We start from the raw sequence: 22,665 nt of genomic DNA, 5'->3' as shown, positions 1-22,665 counted from the left end.
GAAACGCTTTCTCGGATTTTCTGGTTTCTCAGAAACGTTGACTCATACTCGTAAATCTCACGACCATTCTTGAACCTTGCTCGTCCGCTTCGTGATGTGAAAATAATAAAAAACACGACACTGAAAGTATAAATATAACTTTATATAACATCGTCAGAAAAATATTATAAATATTAAACATTCACTCTCATAAATAACATTAAGATTTCGTTTCATTGTTTAATGTTACAAAATAGAATCGAAGGCTACACCAAAGGTCGCGAGATATCGTCCGAACCTTACATTCGACGCTTCGAGCGCGTCTACACACCTGTACCTGTACGTTTCACGAAAGCTCAATGAATGCGCCATGGAATTATAAAATTTTAAACACGATTCGAAACAATAACCTTAAACCCCTTGTAACGTATTTCGCATTCATTGATCTTCTTCATTCGATCCGTAACGAGCAGACACGTAAAATGAGACTACGACTGGATTGTCAGTCAATAGACGGCATGTTAGTAGACAATATTAAAATTAAGATACGTAACGTTACACCTTCTTAAGTACTGGAATTATTTTGTCGAGACTTTAGAAGCGTGACTGCGTTTGTACGCCGCAACGGAGTTACAGGAAAAAAAAAAGAGAACACGTGATCGAAGTTTTACTGTACGAAGTATTCACGATACGAGCACAAACTTATTGCTTATTCTTTCGTTTTCTCGTTCGATGAAATGGAATAATCGGGGAAATTGTACTGATAAAAAGTGATAATGTAAATTACACGACGGTCAAAATTCTGCATCGGCTTATTTAACGCGCAGGTGCGTATTTAATGGTAACCGTACACGCGACAACCAATTTTGAGAGCCGTTGAATACTTTGCGACGCACAATGTATGGCTGGAACATTGTACGTTGAACTTTTACTTTCACGGTAAAATTTCTCGCCATTTCGACAGATTAAAAATGTAATAGGTCATCCCAGAAGTAATGTTGTCTTACTTTAAATGGATACTTGACATAACAGCAGATATCTATAGTTAACAACTTGATCGACTACAAGCAACTTTAGTAGAAAAACAACCATCATTAATGAATCGTAAAAGGAATTCCATCCATCACGATGACGCTAGACTACACGCAAGGACAACGATGGAAACAATTAAAAATTTTAATTGGGAACTTGTACCACACCCATCGTACTCTCTGGATCTTGTACCAAGCGATTACCACGTACATTTTTAATTAAGTATTCATTTTTTGCATCAAAAGTTAGTGTCAAAAATGGCATTATTTATAGGATGACCTAATACGTATTAGTACTTCGTTAACACCGCTCAAATAAGTGACAAAAGCGGTAAGAAATATTAATGGAACGAGGAATAAGAGACCAAAGTTGCAAGTGTTTCGTGTTGTAAAACGTATGGCTGAAACGTTTTACAAGTAAGAAACGGTAACGAAATCGAAAGCATTATCGTACTCGGAATGAGCATTCACTTCCACGATTATAATATCCGTAATTTCTCGATCGGCACGGCGCGCCGCGACGAACATTCTTCACCAGGAATCACTATACAGTATAGATTCTAAAATACGTATTGTCGCGAAAGTTTGTTTACTGGAAAGTGTTCCGGTGATCGTTCGGTCGATACCGATCGGGAAACTTCATCGAAGAATTTTCTAATTTTTTCTTTGTCTCGTTAACGAAAACGCAGTCGCCCGACGAAAGACGTTCCGAACGTATAGCGCGTTTCCCGAATATATTTATAACATTGCAAATAGTATTCATAAAGCACAACAATCAAATGGTCATAATTACAGCTGGTCCAGCAGCGCGGTAATGTTACCAATATATTTTCATAACAGGGACGAGCACGTTCGAATGATTTTGTAAGTGAAATACATCTAAAATAGTGCACATGTGTATCCAGTTCGTAGAACAAACAACGAACAACCTAATACATTGTATTCTGTGGTGATACAATATCGACGACAAAACAGAATACAAATTAGTAATGTGTTCGTCGTTCGAATACTTTCCGAGATACATTTTGCCTTGTTTCAGAAGCGTCAGATACCCGACGGCAGGTACGTAATTGGTACTCTTTCTCGGGCGTCGTGCGTCGTGGACTCGCGTTTGCGAAACGATCCGTAAGTTCTAACTGCTCCCGCGGCAAAAAATAAAAAGAGCAACACTTTTCCTCTGTTTTTTTACCGAGAGGCGTTATTAACATTAATTCGTAAAACTTACGTAAAGTTCCTGCAATTAACTACCATATTGTCTCTGTGTCATTCGATCAGCAGTTTAAGAGCGTCCTGTTCAAGACGTCTTAGACAACGTCGTCCAACCTTGATACCCGTTCTGTCGCGACAGCCCGAAGGACTATTTTGCCCACGCGATCAAGTCGTCGGACAGTGATTGTATTTTTCTCCTTTCGTAACGTTCTGGCGTGCATCGAGCGATCGTTATGCTCGCGAAACAATAATAGGAGCGTTACAAACATGAGCACGCCATCGAAATCAAACTTCCTTTTGGACGCTTTTTTTGTAGTGAGGTAGCAATAGAGCGAAACGCTGGGACAAATATCGTGTCTGGGGCCCCCCGTGGATACGTGGTCCCTTGGCCAATGATAACAACGACATTGCTGAGGAAGAAAGTGCAAACGGGCGTTTACTTGTGGACCAGATTGAGGAATTCTTCGCGGGTCTTCGGATCGTCCCGGAACACGCCGAGCATCGTCGACGTGACCGTCTTACTGTTTATCTTCTGCACTCCCCTCATCACCATGCACATGTGCCTGCAACGTAAAAGACATTATTTTGTACTTTTTTCTTTTTCGTCTCTGTACTAGTCACGCGTTGAATAATTAATCGCGCCACACCATTAGAATCGAGATCAATTAATTTCCCACGCACCGAGACGCATGTCAATGGTGGAGAATCTTTTTTTTTCTATACCGGGGATCACGCTAACGAGACTACTGTTATTTCGTATGCAAGAATCAAAGATTACTGTAATTAACGCAAATTGCAACGTATATCATTTAGTTAAACAGAATTTGTCCATAATGACTGGTAACGCACGGCCGCAGGGTTAGAAGGATAAGACGATTAGCATCATGGACGCATTCCAACGATCGATACTCTACATTTTTGTGCGTTTTTAAGGCGTTGCTGAAATTACCCAGACCTTCGTAACCGAGGTAGCGTTTCCGTTTCCCGGCGAACCTGTTTTCCTCGCTGGATAAGCAAGTTTCAAACGACGATTAGAACAATTACACGTTGAATTAGTTAGCGACACTTAGTATTAATAGTATTCGATCGATAGCGATCCCGATCTTCGTATTAATACGACGTTTTACACCCTTGTGCAAGGTCGTCGATAGATTTATTCAATCAGTTTCCGCTTCTTTGCGAGTCACGCGACAAGTGACGCTAGAGTAATTAGTATTACTGGACTTCCATGTGGCTATAACTCAGGAATGTAACATTCCCCCGCTTAGAGAATGCACATTAATTCTTTACCAAGAGATAGCACCTTATTAGCACAAGGTTATGTTCTTACATGCGATTAGTCCTTGCGAAAACTATTACTCAAGTCTCGAGCGCGTTCAAACGAAACCGAAGGGAGGCGCGAAATTGCGACGCTCGATACGCGATTTCAATCGTTAACCCGGTGTTTTTTTTTTGTTTTGTAAAAATGCGTTTCATAGCTTGTAACAGCGTTTCTAAAACTTCACCTTCCCACGGACCGCCTTGACTAAGACAAACGGTTGAAGGATACCACGGAGTAGAATACGAATTGTTATTAGTAATAAAAATTGAACATAAAAAAATCAAAGCTTTTCACGAGTATCTACATAAAACTGTGTATAAGAAATATCGTCAAACGATAACTTATTTTCTTAAGATATCCCTGAATCAGCGTATTGATACGTTGTGTAAATTTTATCCTATCCGTTTCAACTCTTGGCACAACAGTATTGGGAAAATATGCATATTTGCTAAAGCGCTCACGTATAGTTTGCAGGAGAATTATAGCGAGGTATATACATGTGCGGTTTGTTAAGTGGTACCTTTGTTGGCTACAAGCCGTCAAATGTGTTTTTTCTTACTGGAAAGCCTGTCACTTAACTACAATGCCATACTTAATGGATCTGGGTTAGGTTCACTATTACTCTCTATAAATAATTATATGATTTTGTAAGAGTCATTTTAGCACGTTTTTGTTTTATTTAAAGAAACAGAAAACGTTTGTAAACGATACGGAGCTGCTTTAGAGTAGTTATAAAATTAAAAAACAATCTATTTTCTTAAGTTCCTAAACTGAAAAAGAGTCCAGGCAGTTCCTGAACTGTTGACACCCTGCAGTCGAAGTTACTATCGTTTTTGCTCTCTACAGTTTGTATGATCTCTTCGTATTTCCTTAAAACACAAGGATACCTACACTCCCTCGACAACCACGGCCACTCCTGCCGGTTGCACAGCTTTGGTAACCGCCACTGCGATTTGCTTGGTAAGTCGTTCTTGAACTTGTAGACGGCGGCTGAAGATTTCCACAATTCTATGGGAAACAGAAACGAAACCTGGTAAATATTTGATCGTAAGGACCGTTAGTAATTAACACGTCGACCGTTGAATCAAAATAGTCGAATTTTCCACGAGACTAAAATAGTTTACGAGATGCGTGCGATTGACAAAGTGTTAAGGAAACCACGACAAGGATAGCGTTTGCTTGACATTGGATTCGAATCTGGGAAAATTCTACAGGTGGCCTACTGTTTCCAAGGCTAATGTTAAGCTCACAATGGGATCGTTGTTTTTAAAATCACCGGAGGCGATGTTTAACGAGTAAATGGACGCTCGCCGATCGAACGGCGGTGCGTGAAAGTGCTCGGCGTGCCTACGATCAGCACAACACCGCCGTATTCTTTTCTTCTGGCATTAATATTCCTTTAATCAAGGCCGTAACTACTGTCGATGCAATTTGTTATCTTGAAGTTGTGAAACGCTGTATATCAGAATGCCCCGCGACTGTACTCGGCTCATGGCCGCTTTGGTAAAGTTTATTCTAACTGGGAAGTAGCCTGCAAAAAGAATCGCTCGTATCAAGATAATTTTAATTGACCGTGCATGTTCACGTTACATATCCATATTTGTCCAATTATCGTGGACATTGAAAAATTCGCGATTACTCGAGGTACGGAGCTCGTGTCATTAATTCAATTGTTCCGCCGTCGATTGAGTCGTGTTGCAATAAAGTCGATAAATACATTGTGAATCAAAATTCAAAGAAACGTAGTCTGAACAAACATAGTTTATGTAATAAGTTGACTGCCATAGTGGTCAGTGACGACAGGCGCTTCGAGCTTACAACTTTCCTTTACAAACACTTAAAACGAATGTATCATATCGGTTATAAATTTTTAAACAATTCTAGCGTTATTAGGAACGCTATATAATTAAGTACACCATCGAAGATTTCAATAAATTTTGAGTTTCGTTAATCTCTTTCAAAGTTTGTGTATAGATTCACTTTTAAATTGTTGATACGAGCGTTCGACGAGGAATAAAATAAATCCGTGGAACGATTAGGTGGGAGCATTGGTCGCGGGTCGTATATGATAAAGCAGCTGGAATGATGACAGGTCCGATCAAGCGGTCTAATTGAGCGTTGGCTAATAGCTGGATCCAATTAATTTCCATTCCTCCACGAGAGGATCCGCAGACAATTCTCAGCCGGCTCTCAAGATTTAATTGCACCGCCGTCTCGTATTACGAGTGTTAATCCGGTCCCCAGTGGTAGTGCTTGTAATAAAGTAAATTCCCCATTACCTGGCTAATTTGCTAAGACCGAGGATCTTCTTGCAGGGCAGGTAACCGATCGAGACTTTTCCATAAAATGGTACCAAATGATGCTCGCACATGGAGAACATTTCGATGTCCTTTACCACGACCATCTCGTCGTGATCCTCGTCGAACACGGCGTCGTTTAAAACGTCTGAAAATAAGGAAACATCAGTATATATTAATAATAACATTGGGTTTTCGTTACAATTTTTTAGAAACGATCGTTGGCCAATCAACGGATGGAATAGTAATGCCGGAGTATTCTTGTTCATATGTTTAGAAGTCTCGTATTGTCTACGAGGAACAATAGACGCAGTATCTAGAGCTTATTGTTTCTTTGACAGAAAACTTTATTGTTACTTAAAAGAAATCTAAAAGCAACAGTAAGATTTAAAAGAAGGAAAAATTTCTTAAATTCTGCTTTCGATTATTCTGCAATCTTTGGAACTGTCAAATAGAGAAAACGAAAACCGGCATTTTAATTGTACGGTTTTGGTCTGGCGGTCAATGGTGTTGCAACCTTATTTGAGCAATTGTTCAATCGATCAAACGCAGCACGTTGCTTTGCCTGTGATCCTTTATTCGAATAAAATTTCACCCGCCTTTGACCCAGTATAAACATACGAGAATAGCTAAGCATTGTCGTTTAAATTGTTCCGCGAAAGAACATCCTGCGCGTGGGTTAAGGTCCTCGCGATCCTGGCTGTGATTTACTCGATATTGACCTACTTACTATAGAGTCGATACTAGTACTGGTGTGTAGGTATAAATCAGTGGTTGGAAGGTGTAGGTGGGTAGGTATAATGGAGGGTGCTCTCCACGGTTTCCACGGCAACCTTAACAAGAAACACCTTCACAATGACCGACAATGGTGAAACGTGCCCGCATTAGACCAACTGTATTTTTCCACGAGCGAAAGAAGACAAGATAGCGATATTAAAAAACATATATATACCGAGTATAGTTCCATAAATCTTCAAGCAAATGCCTCGTAAATGACTGAAGTTACAAAAGAGTTCAATAAAAGAAATTTACTGCGCTTTAAATCAACTACGAGTAAATTTCTCTTTTTCATTTGTGACAATTGATTTTTTTCCTATTCGAAAGTTATGCTCCGTACTGCATCTGATTCTTTGAATCTTTTAATACAAGTTCTGGATTCCAACAGTGGAAATTCGTTTCTAAAGCGATATACTGAGTGCTCTTACACTCATCCACCCTACGCCAAGTCTAGGCAATTTCCTGTTCTCTATTTACTCCCTTTGTGCAACGTGTGCTCAAAGCGAGCAGTTTAATTTTTCGACTCGGTGGTTTAATGCGATCGACTGTCGATCACGGTTCGATTAACTCTTTCAATTTCGTGTATCGCGAGCCCAACAGAATTTTCAATCATCCACTTACTAGGCGTTAAACTAATCACTGGCAATACCATTGCCCCAACACGAACGTTATTTTTTAAACCTCTTCTATAAAGGTATTCCATAAAATATAAAATATCGAGCGTCACTAAGGTAAAAAATCATTTGCTTATACTATTCTTTCAAAAATAATAGCGCGTACAACATTCTTTGAGGCACTCTAATAATTACATAGTCTTTGCTAAGAGCAAAAGGAGGTAATTTTCTAGATCGTTGAAATATTCGTGTACATTTCCAGTGGGAATTCGGTCAAGCTTATCGACGACAGAGAAAGGCAAAGAGAAATTGTCAGAAGGAGAATGGTTTTTACGAGAATGACGGAGGGTGGTTACAGCGAGGGTGGGTGGAGGTTTCTCTAGGAAAGTGCTTCGGACTCGTTTCAGATTCAGTGGGTCGAGTCGAGCCACCGTTAACCGGGCTTATCTCGGGGGCAGTTCCACTAGGGTATCAGGCGGGGTTAAGTCGAAGTGAATTAAAGTCTCTCCGCCACCTGTAGCTGTTGCTCGACGTATTTCTCGTATTGTGGGGTTGTGGTATTTATTAGGGGTGCTTAGAACGATTGAGGATGAAGCAGCTCGTACTAAATTAATTCCACGAGTTTTCGAGCTGTCGATGATACCGAAGTTATCGAGCAAACGATAGAAACTCGATACAAAATCGAAGCGACGAGTTATGATTCCGGTATCGCGACGAATCTATTTTATCACGTAATCCGCGAGCTTATAATTATTTCAAAAGAGTGGCAGTCGTACTTTATACACGACAAACGGACGGAAAAGGTGAAAGGTACTCTTCTCGGGCTGCTGTGCGTCCCTGAGACCCATTTATATCGCGAGCTTTACGCTTTCTTTTTTTTTCAATCGTACTTAAAGTCTTCCTCTTTCTCTTCTTGCGACGGATCCTCGAGGAGGTTGGAACAGAAAGAACGAAAAGTGCCGTACTTTCCTCGAGTGGGTGTATTCATGGTTTTATATTTCCTCGGCCTTATCGTTTAAGAAAATTGCTCCTTGTTCCGCGGGAGATGTAATAATTTCTGCGTGAAGGGAGAAAATATATCATTTTTACTCCGTTTTCGATTAATATCATGTCGTTCGTTCGTTGAGAATTCACAGTCAGAACCCAGTAGTCACGTAACAATTGTAACAGATTATGAACCGTTTCTTAGGATTAAGCAATAACCGATGACTTGTAATTATACGTAATTACGATTTGACAGCAATGCTATGCTTGCATATTTCAACGCAATCTTACTCGTTACTAGTACATTCTTCAGATTTATGTTTCCTTTTATATAAGATGTTATTACCATTGCGTCGCGAATAACTCTTTAAACGATATTCGTGAATACTTTTTGTCTCCGTTGGTCTTGTTTTTCTAAAACGACAACTCACCGTCGATACTCTGGTCGTAGCCCTTCGTAAAGAACAGCATAGCCTTTGCAGCCCGTTCTGGCGTCTTCAGAAGACCCTGTCGATCAGGATCCTCGCCGAGAGAACTTAAAAGTAGCCTGTAGCTTCGTGACATTTCCGGAAGCAACGCTTCGCGCGTGGGTGGCCTATGATCCAGCTCCAAATCGTGGTGGAACATGCATTTTTCATGACCTGCGAAAAGAAGGAACAAAAATTCTTCTATACTGCCAAGCATCACTGATCTACGTTATTCAGAAATATTTTACCAATCCGTTATGAAAATATTTTTAAAAAAAGAACCAAAAATAAAACAAATTTGCACCAATATTGTCACAGCGTCGCATAGACATTTAAATTTCTTCGAATACTTCGACTCTTAATATTTCTTTGTCATTCACTCGCTGTCTTCTTCTATACTTGGGCCAACGAGATGAGCCACGACTGTTTAGGTAGTAGCAAAACACATAGCCCACTTGAACTGTGCTGCTATTATGCGATCGTCGCTGTCGACAAAGATCAAATGAGGCTAAACTTTCGTATTTCCGGCATATATATGCTAGCAACCGATACCGAGTCGTTGAGCTTCGGGCAGAGTGTATATAAAAAACATTTGTTTATTTTTTACCACCTTTGTTCTACAGAACATACGATATAATTGTAGCATCGAAAAATATTGTATATCGTACTATTAAAGAATAGTAACTAAGTTTCAATATAGCATTTTTGCTCCTTTCTAGATAAAATTCTCCCCGTGGCCTTGCCAGAGAATATATTTTGGATCACAGTCTCGCCTTATTAGAATCCTCGGTCCATTGCGACACGCGCACGCGAAAAATACGGAAACGCGATTGCTCAGAACGCTCGTCCCAGTGACTCTTATGAAACCTGCCTTGATTTTTCAATTCTATATAAAGCGGGGTCTTATAAACCATTAACCACGTTCTTATCGCTCGCGGTGACCCGCGATGACTGAGGATTCACAACAACAGATCTGTCTGCGTGTGGTAACAAAAATCGAACCTTTTTCTCATGCAAAATCGCTGACACTAGAAACGACGATAAATCCCACGGCGTGTTTTTCATCTTTTATCGAAACGTTTTATCATTTTGCATTTAATTTATATAATTAAATTTATCCAAAATAGGTGATTAACCCTTTGCGATCTTACGTCGAGCTGGACTTGAAATAGAATTTTTTGACTACTGTTACATCTATCTTCTCGTAATACTGTATAATAAAAATGAACAATGTACTAAACAATTATAAATCGAATTTAATTGTCTCTATTTGCAATGGAATTTAAAACGTATTCCTAAACTATACCATCCTAAAATATCAACTATATAAATAGTTTTAGAAAAGTGAACGTTAAGTGGTTAAGAATGTTGCGACGGTCGATCGCAAAATAATAAAACGCGTTAGTATATTTATAAACATCGTTTCCGTTCGCGATTAGCATAATGCTTTAATCGCCTATCACGGTAAGGATCGATCGAGGCGTGATCTAGTACAGAAATCATCGATCGTTACAATTATTCCGCGGCTTCGAAGAATGTCGGTGTCTTTCGTCGTGCACGCGTTGCGGAACTTGTTGCATAACGATTAAAGACAGCGTTACAGCGACGATAACACCGTGATATCCATCGCTGGAAACGATTTATCGCTTGTATAACGCTTCATTTGAGACGAAAGCACGCGCTCGCGCGACAATCTAGGACGTATTAAGCGAAATAGCTTGCAAGACTTCTGCACGGATTTATTTGTAGAAGCGTAAGGATCGGGCTCTGACGCTGGAACTGACGTATTCACGATGGAAAACTAAGTTAAACCATCGCTTGCTAACGAACCGTATCGGCCAACTTAATCGAATAACGACGTTTGCGCGATACTCTCTACCGATAGTTCTAGTTCCGCCTGGTCCACGCGCAGCGTACATTGTTTCGAACAATTAGGGAATCGCCCACTTCGGTAATCAGCAGTAACTACTCCCGACATAGGATATAGATAAGCCAAGAGCAAAATTGTACCAACGAAAGAGTTCCTATTTAAAATAAACTCGTAATATTGCACTCTATGGCGAAAGGGTGATTTGAATATGATTTCCAAAAGAATTAATTTAGAGTGAAAAACAAGACTCTCGAAGAGAACACGAATAAAAAATAATATAACCTGCCTTGTATTTATTTCTCGAGATCGAAGAAGTACGCGAAGACTGACTTTTGATCTTAAGCACAAGCTATTTAACATCTGACCTCGATGAAGTTGTAGCAAATTGCATACTAGTATTCAGATTTTGATCTTTCATCTGGTTCCTGATTCTGTTTTTATTCATACGTATAATTGAAAAAGCTTGTTCCAAAATGTAAGTGCTGTCGAATATATCCTTGAGAAAACTTCATCGTCCAAAATATAAATTGGGTTCCTATGTCGGTTGTCACGCTTATTTTTGTAACGTGTTATAACAAAGCAATTCAATTTAAAATCGCACCTGTCTTGAATTTGTTTCTAACTTTATCTAACGTGCCGGATAAACCGAGTGGAAAGGCCGGAACAGCCCACGGGCTGCTCTTTGAGTTCCTCTGATATACGGTAGAGATCCAAGAGTATCAATTCTGCACGATCAATGAGTACAAACAACGTGCATACAGCGATGGAAATAATTATGGAAACATCCATTTGGGTAATTAGCAGTTGGGAAATTACTGGGTACGCAAACGCTCAGGAAAAATGAATTCATTAATTTCCATTTTTGCGCGATGAATGAGTACACGTGACGTATGTACATTGTACAAAACAGTTAGGGGATCGCTTGGTATGACGTCGTAATCTGCAGTTGGAAAAGTACTTATGATATAGAATGTAAATACGGCGGAAAAACGTTTCCAGCGAAGATCTGAGAATTTCGGTATTACAAAAGTAATGCATAATCAGACGAAACCAACGATATCTTTGAAGATACAACGGCGTCGTACCCTTGGTGGATCTAGCGTTAATTACAAACGAGAAACGGATTCGTTGTTATCGGTCTATCGGGGCGGATGCGACTACACCGCGTACATTTCTGGGAGCAACATCTTTAGGGGAACCAGTACGTTTTTCCTTTTTTTCCCCCGAAATACAAGGCGTTCTCCCACAGAAAGTCGATAGTCATGCTACGACGATTGTATATTCGTAACGTTACAGTTACGCGTTACGTACGATCATAACTGTACCCCAACAGTTCCCAGGCTTTTTATCATTTTAAGATCAGCTGGTACGATCGACCCGGAAACGAGAACTATGGCGAGTGCTCTTCAAATCTTTGTCACGGGCCGCGGTTTGATCAATGATAGCAACCGCTGTACGAAATAAAATTAAAAGTCGGTCGAATGCGTGCGACAGACGCAACAACGATGCGAGCCCGCGTTCGTAAGAACAATGAGAGTGACGAGCAAAACGAGCGGAACTTTATTGTAACACGGAACCCAGTAAATGATTCCGAATTTCACACGGAAACCGCCACCGCGTAATTTCGAGTAAGCTCCGTGCTAATTAAAGTAAACGAATGAGCAACGGGTCACGTCGCAGAAAAATTCTGATGGTTCGTGATCGTCGATACACCACGCGAGATAAAGGTTTAAAAAACTATTTAACCGAGGAAACCTACTTCTTTCGTAATATGTTTTGATCTATAATCGATCGAGAATGACGACTGTATCTGGTATATAATTTTTCCCGAAGAAGGCCATTGTAAATTGGCCGAAACGTCAATAATAGATATTATCGTTTAATGTTGATGTTTTGTTAGACTAATTTTGCTACCCCAAAAATCAGGGACTCTTGTAGGTCGAGAGAGGTCTGGATCGTGTACTGTTTAGAGAGAGTAATATTTTTGATACGAAGAAAAATATTGTTACGTTTTATTCTCGATTTATTGACTGAACTCGTGAAAAAAGCTTATCTTAAACGTGATGTTATTACGGGCATCTGTATTAATTGTTTGAACTGTTTCCAAATACTCGATAGTTTATTGATGCGTATCAATAAACTAGCCTTATCAAAAAAGCCTTATTAATAAATTCTAACGCAATAATATTGCTCTTTGTATACAAACTATTAGCATTGCCGAATCAGATATTGATTACGACATCGTAAGAAATTTTTTAACGAATATCACGTTTCGAATTGGAAAAAGGATTGTTGAAACGTTAGAAGATCTATAAATCCGAACTACGTTAACGAGAAATGGAGCGCGAGTTACGAGTTAGTCAATCAAGTGCACTCGCGCATTGCGTCTGTTTCAAATCGATTATCTTGAAAACAAAGCGTCGTAGAAAAAACAATTTTATTTCATATTTTTGCAATATTTTTTTCTTTTATGAAATCCCTCCCTCTCGAATTTCGCTATACTTTGGGACATCGTGTGTGAATAAACACCTGTTGCTGCAGCGATCTAACAATTGACATTACAATTAAAAGACGTTTCGTCTCACGCGATGGACTAAACGATAAAGATGATCTAATAATCTATATACAATCTAAACGACTTTTTCAGTTATATTTACTGATTATTAACATTTCTTATTAAGAATTTATGAGAGAAAGATGCTTCTCGATCGTAAAATTCTATCGAGACTTGGCTAAATCCTTAATAATTGCGCAATCAATGAGATACCTGGCGTGGTCGAAGTTCGCGGAGTCCTGGGAGTCCCTGGCACGTCCAGGTTACTTTCCTCGACGTTCTCCGTCCAGGAAACGGTCCTCAGCGGCACGGGCTTTTTGATCATCATCGCGCGGTCATCCTCGCCGTCGTATATGTTCGAGTCCTTAATTTTCGCGCATTGACTGGAAATCCCGTTCATGACTGATTGCGGCCCGCCTCCACGCCTCCGACCAGAACCTTCTAAGTCCGAGAGCCGGTCTGACAAAAGTTACGATTCGAAACGTCTTAACGATTGAAAAGCACTGAATCGATGGGAGGCAAATCGTGGCGCCGATATCAAACACGCCGGGGGCTTGCAACAATGACTCTCGGTGACGGATTATTATTGCGTTCGTGTCGCGTAACGACGCGCTAGAGACGAGCAAAATCGGATTCGCACAACAAACAACGAATGCAATTTCATTCTGTAAGTAAAAGTATGGCCTTTTATCGAGCAAACAACGGATCGAAAGCTTTTATTTGGATGACTATTTTGCCCGTCTCTGCCCCGCGCGCACAGTTCTAAACCATTGCAAACGAAAGGCGCGCAAAGTCGAATCGACTGCACCGAATTAAACGCACGTTATTCGTCTATACAAAAGGACGAAACGCAACAATTTCCTACGCGGATCGCGAAACGGATTCGTTTGAAAGCGCGTTAAGATCAACGCCTCCACCACGTGATCCGCGAACAATATGCGTGCAGCGAATCGGGGTTCGAGCGTCAAACTGATGCAACTTACTCTCAGTCGGGTCCAATCACTCGGAGATCCGCGTAACACCCTCGAGAGATCGTTTAATTTTGGTCGGTTTTTTTTTTCTTTCTTTTCGTTTTAGAGATGTAATCGCGCGAGCGCGAAGAACAACAGCGACGAACTTCTCGCGTGGCCGAGGGAATGACGAGTAAGAGAGAAATGAAAAGAGAAAAGAAAGATAGACCGGTTAACGAGTCCGAAAGAAAGAAGGGCCGCGAAGTTGCTCGATCGAGTGGCGCAGTGTGACTGAACCGACGGAACCGTGGAGAGTGCGAATATCCCCTATAGTTCGTCCATCTCCGTCTCTCTCTCTTTCCCTCTCTATCTTTGACTCGCGCTGTTTCGCTCTGACTGTCTCCCTACGGCCAACGAATCTTTTCGTTTTTCTCCGGTCTCTTTATCTAGAAACAGAAACCGCAGTTTGAGCGGCGTACACGATACAGCCTAACGGAAAGCAAATTTTCGCGACTGACCAGCAGAACGTCGTGTCTCCCTCGGTATATATCGGGAGAATGCAAGCGCACGGTGAGAGTGACATGGGAGAGTGAAACCTCCTCCCTCCAAGCGCGATCCTCCCGCTACAGTGTTTGAGAGGGAAATACCCAGCTTTGCCCGGATCGTGCGCCACAGGACGTGCAGTTCTCGAGTAACAAGCAGCGCCCCGATTGGCGGAAACTGTTCGGATATCTGATGTGCGAGGTCGACGCGGCACGGTTATTCTTTTAACGTGCACCAACGTCTATCGCTATTTAACGCAATTACGATTTATAATTACGTATCTGAAAAAGAAAGAACGAATCGTATCGATGATATTTGTGACGTACAAAACGTTCGAGCAGACGTCGATAGAAGGTCGAAAAAGATATAAATCGGGGCGGTACCTTTTTTTTTAAATTGTAAACACACGCCATGCATCGAGGCGAGCTTGCGACGATCTATACGTTAACAATGAAACGTATTCGAACGACGGAACAACTCTGAAAATCCAAAAGAGAATAGGTGCACTCGTGTTACAGGAAGATAAAAAATCCAACCTCGTCGGGTTTTCAGAACGCGCGAGTCAGAATCTGCGTCACTGTGATTTCCAAGAGACCGGTTCCCCAACGCTTCCCTTTTCCTTCTGTTCGCAAGACTTTTTAATGTTCTTTACGCTCACGACTTTCCGAGTACGTATTCAATGAGTCAGTTAAACTTTGGTCCAAAGAAGGATTTCTCAAAAACAGGAAAACTTGTATTTCTCGTAATTCCTGCAGGGTTTTAGAACAGGGATAAAATAGGCACTGCTGATTTCATTCGATCGAACTATGAAGATATATTTTATTTGAACTATTTGTAAATGATATAGGCAAATGTATACAGTATTATATCTAACTACATAAATGTCTTTTATATATAAACGATTTCAAATTTCTGCAAGTAATTTGAATCCAATTAGATCTTGAACCCTGTTAAATTGCTAATTACTATAAATATAGGTAGAAATACGTGTTCTAATGCCACAGTTATAAGTTAATCTAATAATTTAGTATTACTTTACTTTTTTTACGAACCTGGTATTTCCATTTTCGATCTATACGTATAATTGTTATTTATAATATTTAGTTTACGAAAGATGCGCGTCGTCCTTGAAAGCAGCCCACGTAACACGATATTGGTATTTCATAAGTACTGTTGTTATAGGTAATTAGTAACGTCGATGATTAAAGCGATGATGGCGGCGTTCAACTGGCCATTCCCTGTTCCAGTAATTGAGTTTAAATGTCGATGAAGCTATCGTGATATTCTAGCGACGTTATTACACTTCAAGGGCCTCGAAGGTGAAGTGAAACGAGAAAAGTTGCGATACGTCATACTCCCAGATTTTGCTGCTTCGATTTACTATCGTTTTACGTGTAAATTAATTATACTGTGTTACAAATACTGATTAATCACAATATTACAAGAAGATAAATATACCAGTTATATCCGCAAAGGGTTAACGTGTCTATCGAGTTACAATGGACAACATTTCTATAAAAACATTACTATTTTGAATAAAAATGCCAAGAATTGTAATAATAATATTTGAAAAATGCTGTACTACCTGTATAGTGATTTTTGCCATATTTGTTATGTAATTGTAGAAAAAGATTACTCTCTTTCGTAAACTTACCAATTCCCTACAGTACGCAAGTACTAGATTTATTAATTGCATTTACTATTTATCGAATTGAGAATCCTGCATTATGGTTTGCGGCCATTTTGATTTCCTCTTCAGAACTCAAAATTGTTCCTCGCGACATTCTAACACAGGAGGAATTATTTGCAATATCATAACGTAAATATTATACAATTTTGTATTTCAATTTCAATACTCACTCTTTCCGAAATACGGATAATGTTTCTTATATTCGTGACGAAGCAAAACCGAGGAAAACATACTGTTTTTGACGAATTTCGTTCTCACCTTGATCAGCATTTTAATGTTTTACGATAATGATACTGCATTGTTCAATAAGGTTTTCGTACGTTAGTAACGTGTATTTATCAAATAAATAAACATTTGGTAGTAAATCATGGTGTTCCTATCAAAATTATGTCCGTTGTAGATCGAATGGGAATCTCGACCGTATTCATAGTTGCACTACTGAAACTCGTCTGAAATCGACTGACCGTCACTACTTGCAATCGATACGAAGCTTCTCTTCGATACATCGCGAAGCACTTGATCATCGTTCGATCACGTCGAACACGTACGAGAATAATATATCGCGTTCAGCATCGTTCGATAAATCCGTGAGAGGGAATACTCACAGACCGTCTTGATTTTATTTAACGTTTGCACGCCGCTTAACGAACGCGAAGAAGTTTTTACGTCGGTATAGCTCGGTTGAAAAGGGAGAAAAACTAAAGGAAAGGCGATCGTGTTGGAAACCAAAGTAATATTGGCAAAGAATTCGAGGTCGTTCTCACGTAACAACGGGAGTAAATCAATGCCATAGAAGCGTGCGATGATAAGTGTTCGTAGAATGGATCTATATACCCCGAATAATCAAAGACGCATTTCTGCGTGGCCATGAAAACGGAAGACATCCGACTTAGATGATAAATTTTTCCGTGTAGCAGCAAGAAATAATTACAGCGTGGCTGTTGCGGTAAGTAAAATCTAATAGCGGCAATCAAGCACGGTATTGCATTAAATTTATTTGTGGCCGGTCTAGGACAAGAATCACGTTAAAACAAGAGAATAAATGAATGATTGAAATATTTTGTGTATCCTTGTACAGTACCGCGATAACCAGAAACTCTATACAGTATCCTAGTTTTCTACTCTACTGTAAGCTTTACCCCAATACAGACACTTGATATTTTTCACTCTTACTTCGTCTTTTACCCTGTCTAGACACTCGATATCGTTTCGTTGACATTCAATATGATTGGTATACGAGTCCACGGTAGTACGACATCGAGACGCGTACTGAAAAGAAATTGCAATGAATACGGGAAGGTGTGACACAGAGATGCATACGTTCTGGTCTGTTAATCAAAGAAATTACGATGCCTATGACTATCGTGTAATTCATCTATATCGTTCGCAATTACAATTAATGTATGTACCTTGTGACTTCGTGTCTGATTTAACGAAGATTTGAATTGCATTAAAACACGCGAATAAATTCACGATAATCGAGATTTTATTTAAGCATCCGTTAGGCGCGCACAATTTGCAATCATGACAAAAACAGTATAGTGTAACTTACGATTGAAACGGAAATAGTACTTGATACTCAACAGTTTTTTCTTCTTAGGAAAACATTGTAAAATTCCGTAAATCGATCAAAATGATAAAACATTTTCAATTAAAAAAATAGACTTACCACCGTTCATTACACGATCAGTCTTGCTTTTAATGTGGTCCTTAGCGTGTCCGTTCATGTAAATGTTTTTAGGGTAACTTGTATCGCCAATAAAATGAAAAAAAAAACTACAACAAATTAAACAATTCCTTATTGTGGCAATTCCGGTTTAGAAGTAAACTGTCCGTAAAGAGAGTATATCGCGTACTAAGCTCGGTTTCGGACAACACATTTATATACCCCTACCGAGATTGAAAAACCTTTAGTAAGGTTAACCCCCTTCTACTTGTATTCCATTCAATTTGGCGCTATACATACACTATGAAAACACATACTAGTATTGGCGTAATGATATAATTTGCGAAGACTGAATAATCGTACTAACCATAGAGAAAGAATAATGAAATGTTAAATGTTTGAGTACATTTTTTCATTACAATATAAGGTATACATGATAGGCAATTACACAAAATTATATCATAAAGCGCTTATACCCATAGTTAAATGTAAATCGTTTTGCACAGCTCTTATATTATCACGCAATTAACAAAAGTAGTATTTTGTTGTCCATAATGTGAACAAAAAACGGTAATTTCCTGCCATAATTTAAACATAAATAATTAAAACAGCAATTAAAGATCTTCTGTAACATTATAAACAAATTTATGTTGAATTTTTGAAATGTCATATGCATTCAAAAATTCAATTATTTTTTACGTGTACTCGTTACAGCTGTACACAATTTTATTCTTTTATTTTATAATATAATAATATAATGCTGCTGGTTTGAATATAAATGTAACAGTTATCAAAATGTATTGAAACATATTAAACAATACAAAAATGTTTTAACATTATTTGTTAGAAACTGAATTATTAATTATTTCAAGGAAAGTAAACACTTTATATAATTAACAGTATTCAAGCATTAAATATATAATATATTATCAATATGTACTTAATGTTAATAAATTGTAAATTTTAACAAGTATAAAAAAAAATAAAATGAGTTAGTATAAAACGTTTTATATATTGTTTCTTTCTTTAAATGCAGGTAAAACCTTAATTTAGCGAACTACTTGGGGAAGGGACCGTCCGTTAAATAGCAAATTATATATTTTTAAATGCAATACATCCCGTTTTATTTGCAAATGAAAGAAAAATGTATATACTTATTTTATTTGGAAGAAATCTGCTGAGGTGCGAGGTTGAATTTACAATCGTCAAGGAAATGATGTTCAATTTTAAAATAATATGAAGAAAAAAAAAACAATGGTATATAACTTTGAGATTTAACTTATGGCCTTGGAATTTTGTCCGTTAAATCGAGGTCTTACTGTATGTGTACTTCATAACGTATTATATATTGGAGATACTTCAAATTTGAAATACTATATTACAAAATTGAAGTGGTAGTTATATTGAAAGGATATTCCATATCCCATCAAACAAGATCTATAGTTAACATTTATTGTACAGACTTTAAGATTTAAAAATATATGGTCCTTTTTGCAAATGGTTTCAGATGCACATGTTGAGATAAAAATACTTCATAAGAGATGAAAATATTAGTTGTTAAATTCAAGTATAGCTATAAAACAAAGAAAATTCGAATTTCCACGTTATCATCTCCACCACCATACAATTGAGTTGTATACATATACAAGCATGTAAAATACTTTACTTTTCGAGTTGTGCAACAACTTCGAATCGTATATCTTTTTTATTTAATTCCTCAATCAATGATGTTTTACCAAATGCAGCACCAGGAGTCAGAACGCCACCACTAAAGTAGTAAAACAAAGGTGTTAAGTTTTATAAAATTATTTACGGTAAATTATAATTTAAAACAAAATTATAAACGTACCTCTCAGGTATTTTATCAGATTCTTTGAGAATTGTCATGGCAGAAAGCAATAACATGATACATGTTCCACCATACCCAGGATTAACACCACTAACTTTAGAGATTAATTGCTTATTCGGAGAATCTTTATGTGTATCAGTAGGTTCCGCCAATTTTTCAGTCCAACCTTCTGCTTTAAATCTAATGGAGAAATGAGAATTTTCCAATACCTCTGCCGTAGGACCTTCCCGAGTTACGGTACCACCAGAAAAGAAAGCAGGATACTAAACAAGATTCCAAACAAAGTTAATTATCATACGATTTCATTACATAACAACATAGAATATTTAATTATAAAGGAAATATAATATACCTTCAGTAATAAATTACGACCAAATTCAAATTTGGACAATAATAAGAACATCATACCAAAAATGATTGTCGCCAATATAGTAAAAAGAGACCTGTTATTAAAAAATTATTAACAATCTACCGCTGTACGGTAGTTAGTAATTTACATTTTAGCACGGGCAAATGCTTCAAATGTGAAACTTACTTAAATGTAACGTATGTCTGAACTTGTACTGGTCTTTGTTTGTATTTTTCATATAAATATCGTTGAGTGCGTAAAGCCACAGAACGATCAGCGCCTGGAAACACCATGGACCAACCCGTCGACAGAGAGGTTTGATGAATGATACTTCTGAAATAGATATTATTAACGTTAAGAAAAATAAAAAATACACGTGTAATGTACATATACAAATACACAATATTATTTCGAACCTTCTGTTTAACTTTGGCTTGAGTGGTGGTAGTTTTTCAGAATACAGTTTCTTACGTAGTGTACGTAATTCGTTGGAGTGAGCTACTCCATAAACTGCTGATTCATAAGTACCATAATGTAGAATAGCACCACTAACTTTCGAAGTTGATGAAAAATTTAAATAAGTTTCAATGGAATTGACTTCGCCATTAAACTTTTGCTGTGTGAAAATTATGCCAAGATCGCATGGTATACTATCAAATCCACAAGCACTTACAATGTAGATACCAGCTTCTTGAGCTGCCTTGTGGTATTTCAATTGTATGCTTTCTATGTACTGTAATAAAAATGAAAAAGAATTTAAAAGCATATGACACAAAGTATTAAGTGAAGTTAATGAATTTTATCAAACATAAATTTATAACACAGACTTGTGGCTCGCCGCTAACATCAACTTGATGAGTACGAGTTGCAATACATGCTTTAATAACTGGTTCTCCGTAAAATCTATATGGGCCACAGCAATTAACAAGTACTTTAGCTTGTTCTGTCATTTTCTGTAATGATTCTTCATCTTTCAGATCAGCAACTATTATACGTACATCTTTCAAAGAAATTTAAATATAATGTATTATTGAATTCATTATAACAAATTTCATCATACAGAAAGTATTTAAGTTTACCTATATCAGGAGCAAATTCTTTAACAACTGCTTCTAAAGCTTGTTTGCGACGACCGCAGACCCCAAATGTAATTTGTTTCTCCTTAGCAAGTTGTGCTGCAACTTGTACAGCATGTTTTCCAGTGAATCCAGTAGCACCAAATATCACAAAATCTAATCTCTCGCTCGCCATGACAACGTTACCTATAAAATACGCATAATTTTATACTAGTGTTACTTTATTTCTCCAAGTGTAAAGCGAATAACACTTCTCGTAAAATTCATCATTTTACGAAAAAAGAAATGATATGAAAATTAACGCATACAGCGTACCTAACGAATCGTATTACGTATCAATTATATTGGAATTTTTTAATTTATGCTTCTCTACAATGTACCGCAACGCATTTTTTTATGTGATGACGTACAAGAAATCATTCATAAACATTTCATATAAATATAAAATACATATAATTTAATATCGTCGACAATAGTAATAATTTTCAATAGATATGTAGTAGATTATTAATACAAAACATGCAAATCTTTAAATGTTATCGTATGCTCAGAATATTTTGTCGTGTCATTTCGCCGGTATGTACGTAATTCGATTCTGACGTTCCTTTGTATTTTTATATTATCAAATATACAATTGCAATTTTATATTTATTTAATACGTACCTTATTAAGGACGAATGAATAGAACTGCGATTTTTCTTCTAATACGTATTACGTAGTATCGAAGTTCACAATGTTTTTCTCTCAATTGCGTCTATCGTTCGCCAATATGTCGATGGAATTAAATTGCGTGCAGTACAGAGTACAGGGTACAGTGCCGCCCAGTGTTACCAGACGGCAGACCGGTGTCCAAAGAAAATTGCCCCTCCCTTACGCACACTAATGCACAGCCACGATACGTGAGTTTCTGCGCTTCGAGCAGCTTCGAGAATTCAAAAAAAAAGACGAATAGAACAATAGATCTATTCTGTACCTCGGGTATACTATTTAATAGAACACATTCGCCTTCTTTTTCGTATTTCGGAAGTTGTCCGAAGCGCAAGAACTTACGTACCATGGCTGTGCATAAGTGTACGTAAGTAGAGGGGCAATTTTCTTCGGGACCGGTCTGCTGTTTGTTGATACTAATTGGGTGTGTCATGTAATCATGTTGGAAACGCTAAAGGGGTATTTTTACATGTATAGTATATTACCAAATTATTTGGTATCAAAGATTTGTAAATGTAAAAATCATTTTTGATAAATAAAAATATAATTCATGACGTTGAAATCGTCCGCCTTGAATTGTTCGTACTTTAAATAGTTTTAGTAAATATACATATTGTGTATTATATACATATATGTATATAGGTATATGCAACTGCGAAACTACGAGTTTCCAAACTCTACGTATTAATATGTGTATATTATGATTTAAAGCAATACTAATATTTATAAAA

At 37.9% G+C, this 22,665-nt stretch overlaps 2 protein-coding genes across 4 annotated transcripts; both read right to left on the bottom strand.

The window, feature by feature from the left end:
• Positions 1-121: 121 nt before the first annotated feature.
• Positions 122-18,212, bottom strand: LOC143341430 (GTP cyclohydrolase 1). Of its 3 annotated transcripts, XM_076764386.1 has the most exons (6): positions 14,087-14,536; positions 13,317-13,562; positions 8,644-8,853; positions 5,820-5,985; positions 4,432-4,548; positions 122-2,782 (listed from the first exon to the last, which is right to left on the bottom strand). In XM_076764386.1, exons 2-6 carry the CDS (start codon positions 13,501-13,503, stop codon positions 2,656-2,658), a joined length of 807 nt encoding a protein of 268 aa, XP_076620501.1. In that variant the 5' UTR covers positions 13,504-13,562; positions 14,087-14,536; the 3' UTR covers positions 122-2,655. The 3 variants fall into 3 exon arrangements, with proteins under 3 accessions (XP_076620501.1, XP_076620502.1, XP_076620503.1); XM_076764387.1 differs by lacking the exons at positions 13,317-13,562; positions 14,087-14,536 and adding an exon at positions 17,956-18,212; XM_076764388.1 differs by lacking the exons at positions 13,317-13,562; positions 14,087-14,536 and adding an exon at positions 8,984-9,693.
• A 1,330-nt stretch (positions 18,213-19,542) lies between these two features.
• Pu (GTP cyclohydrolase punch) lies at positions 19,543-22,056 on the bottom strand. The gene is made up of 8 exons (XM_076764385.1): positions 21,890-22,056; positions 21,230-21,412; positions 20,978-21,150; positions 20,567-20,883; positions 20,337-20,483; positions 20,154-20,244; positions 19,802-20,064; positions 19,543-19,720 (listed from the first exon to the last, which is right to left on the bottom strand). Exons 2-8 carry the CDS (start codon positions 21,399-21,401, stop codon positions 19,615-19,617), a joined length of 1,269 nt encoding a protein of 422 aa, XP_076620500.1. The 5' UTR covers positions 21,402-21,412; positions 21,890-22,056; the 3' UTR covers positions 19,543-19,614.
• Positions 22,057-22,665: the final 609 nt, after the last annotated feature.

This window comes from Colletes latitarsis, chromosome 4, assembly GCF_051014445.1.
Source record: "Colletes latitarsis isolate SP2378_abdomen chromosome 4, iyColLati1, whole genome shotgun sequence".
NCBI classification, from domain to species: domain Eukaryota; kingdom Metazoa; phylum Arthropoda; class Insecta; order Hymenoptera; family Colletidae; genus Colletes; species Colletes latitarsis.
The sequence above is the reverse complement of the archived record's forward strand: the minus strand, read 5'-3'. Positions and strand labels throughout refer to the sequence as shown.

What these genes read in the sequence shown, in the direction of transcription:
- LOC143341430 (XM_076764386.1), bottom strand. Translation starts at nt 13,503, where the DNA reads ATGAACGGGATTTCCAGTCAATGCGCGAAAATTAAGGACTCGAACATA. An exon ending in GGTCTTAGCAAATTAGCCAG is followed by an intron (nt 4,549 to 5,819) that starts GTAATGGGGAAT and finishes TGTTTCCCATAG; the next exon opens with AATTGTGGAAATCTTCAGCC. An exon ending in GCCGTGGTTGTCGAGGGAGT is followed by an intron (nt 2,783 to 4,431) that starts GTAGGTATCCTT and finishes TTTACGTTGCAG; the next exon opens with GCACATGTGCATGGTGATGA.
- Pu (XM_076764385.1), bottom strand. Translation starts at nt 21,401, where the DNA reads ATGGCGAGCGAGAGATTAGATTTTGTGATATTTGGTGCTACTGGATTC. An exon ending in ATGTTAGCGGCGAGCCACAA is followed by an intron (nt 20,884 to 20,977) that starts GTCTGTGTTATA and finishes TTTTTATTACAG; the next exon opens with TACATAGAAAGCATACAATT. An exon ending in AAGCCAAAGTTAAACAGAAG is followed by an intron (nt 20,484 to 20,566) that starts GTTCGAAATAAT and finishes TATCTATTTCAG; the next exon opens with AAGTATCATTCATCAAACCT.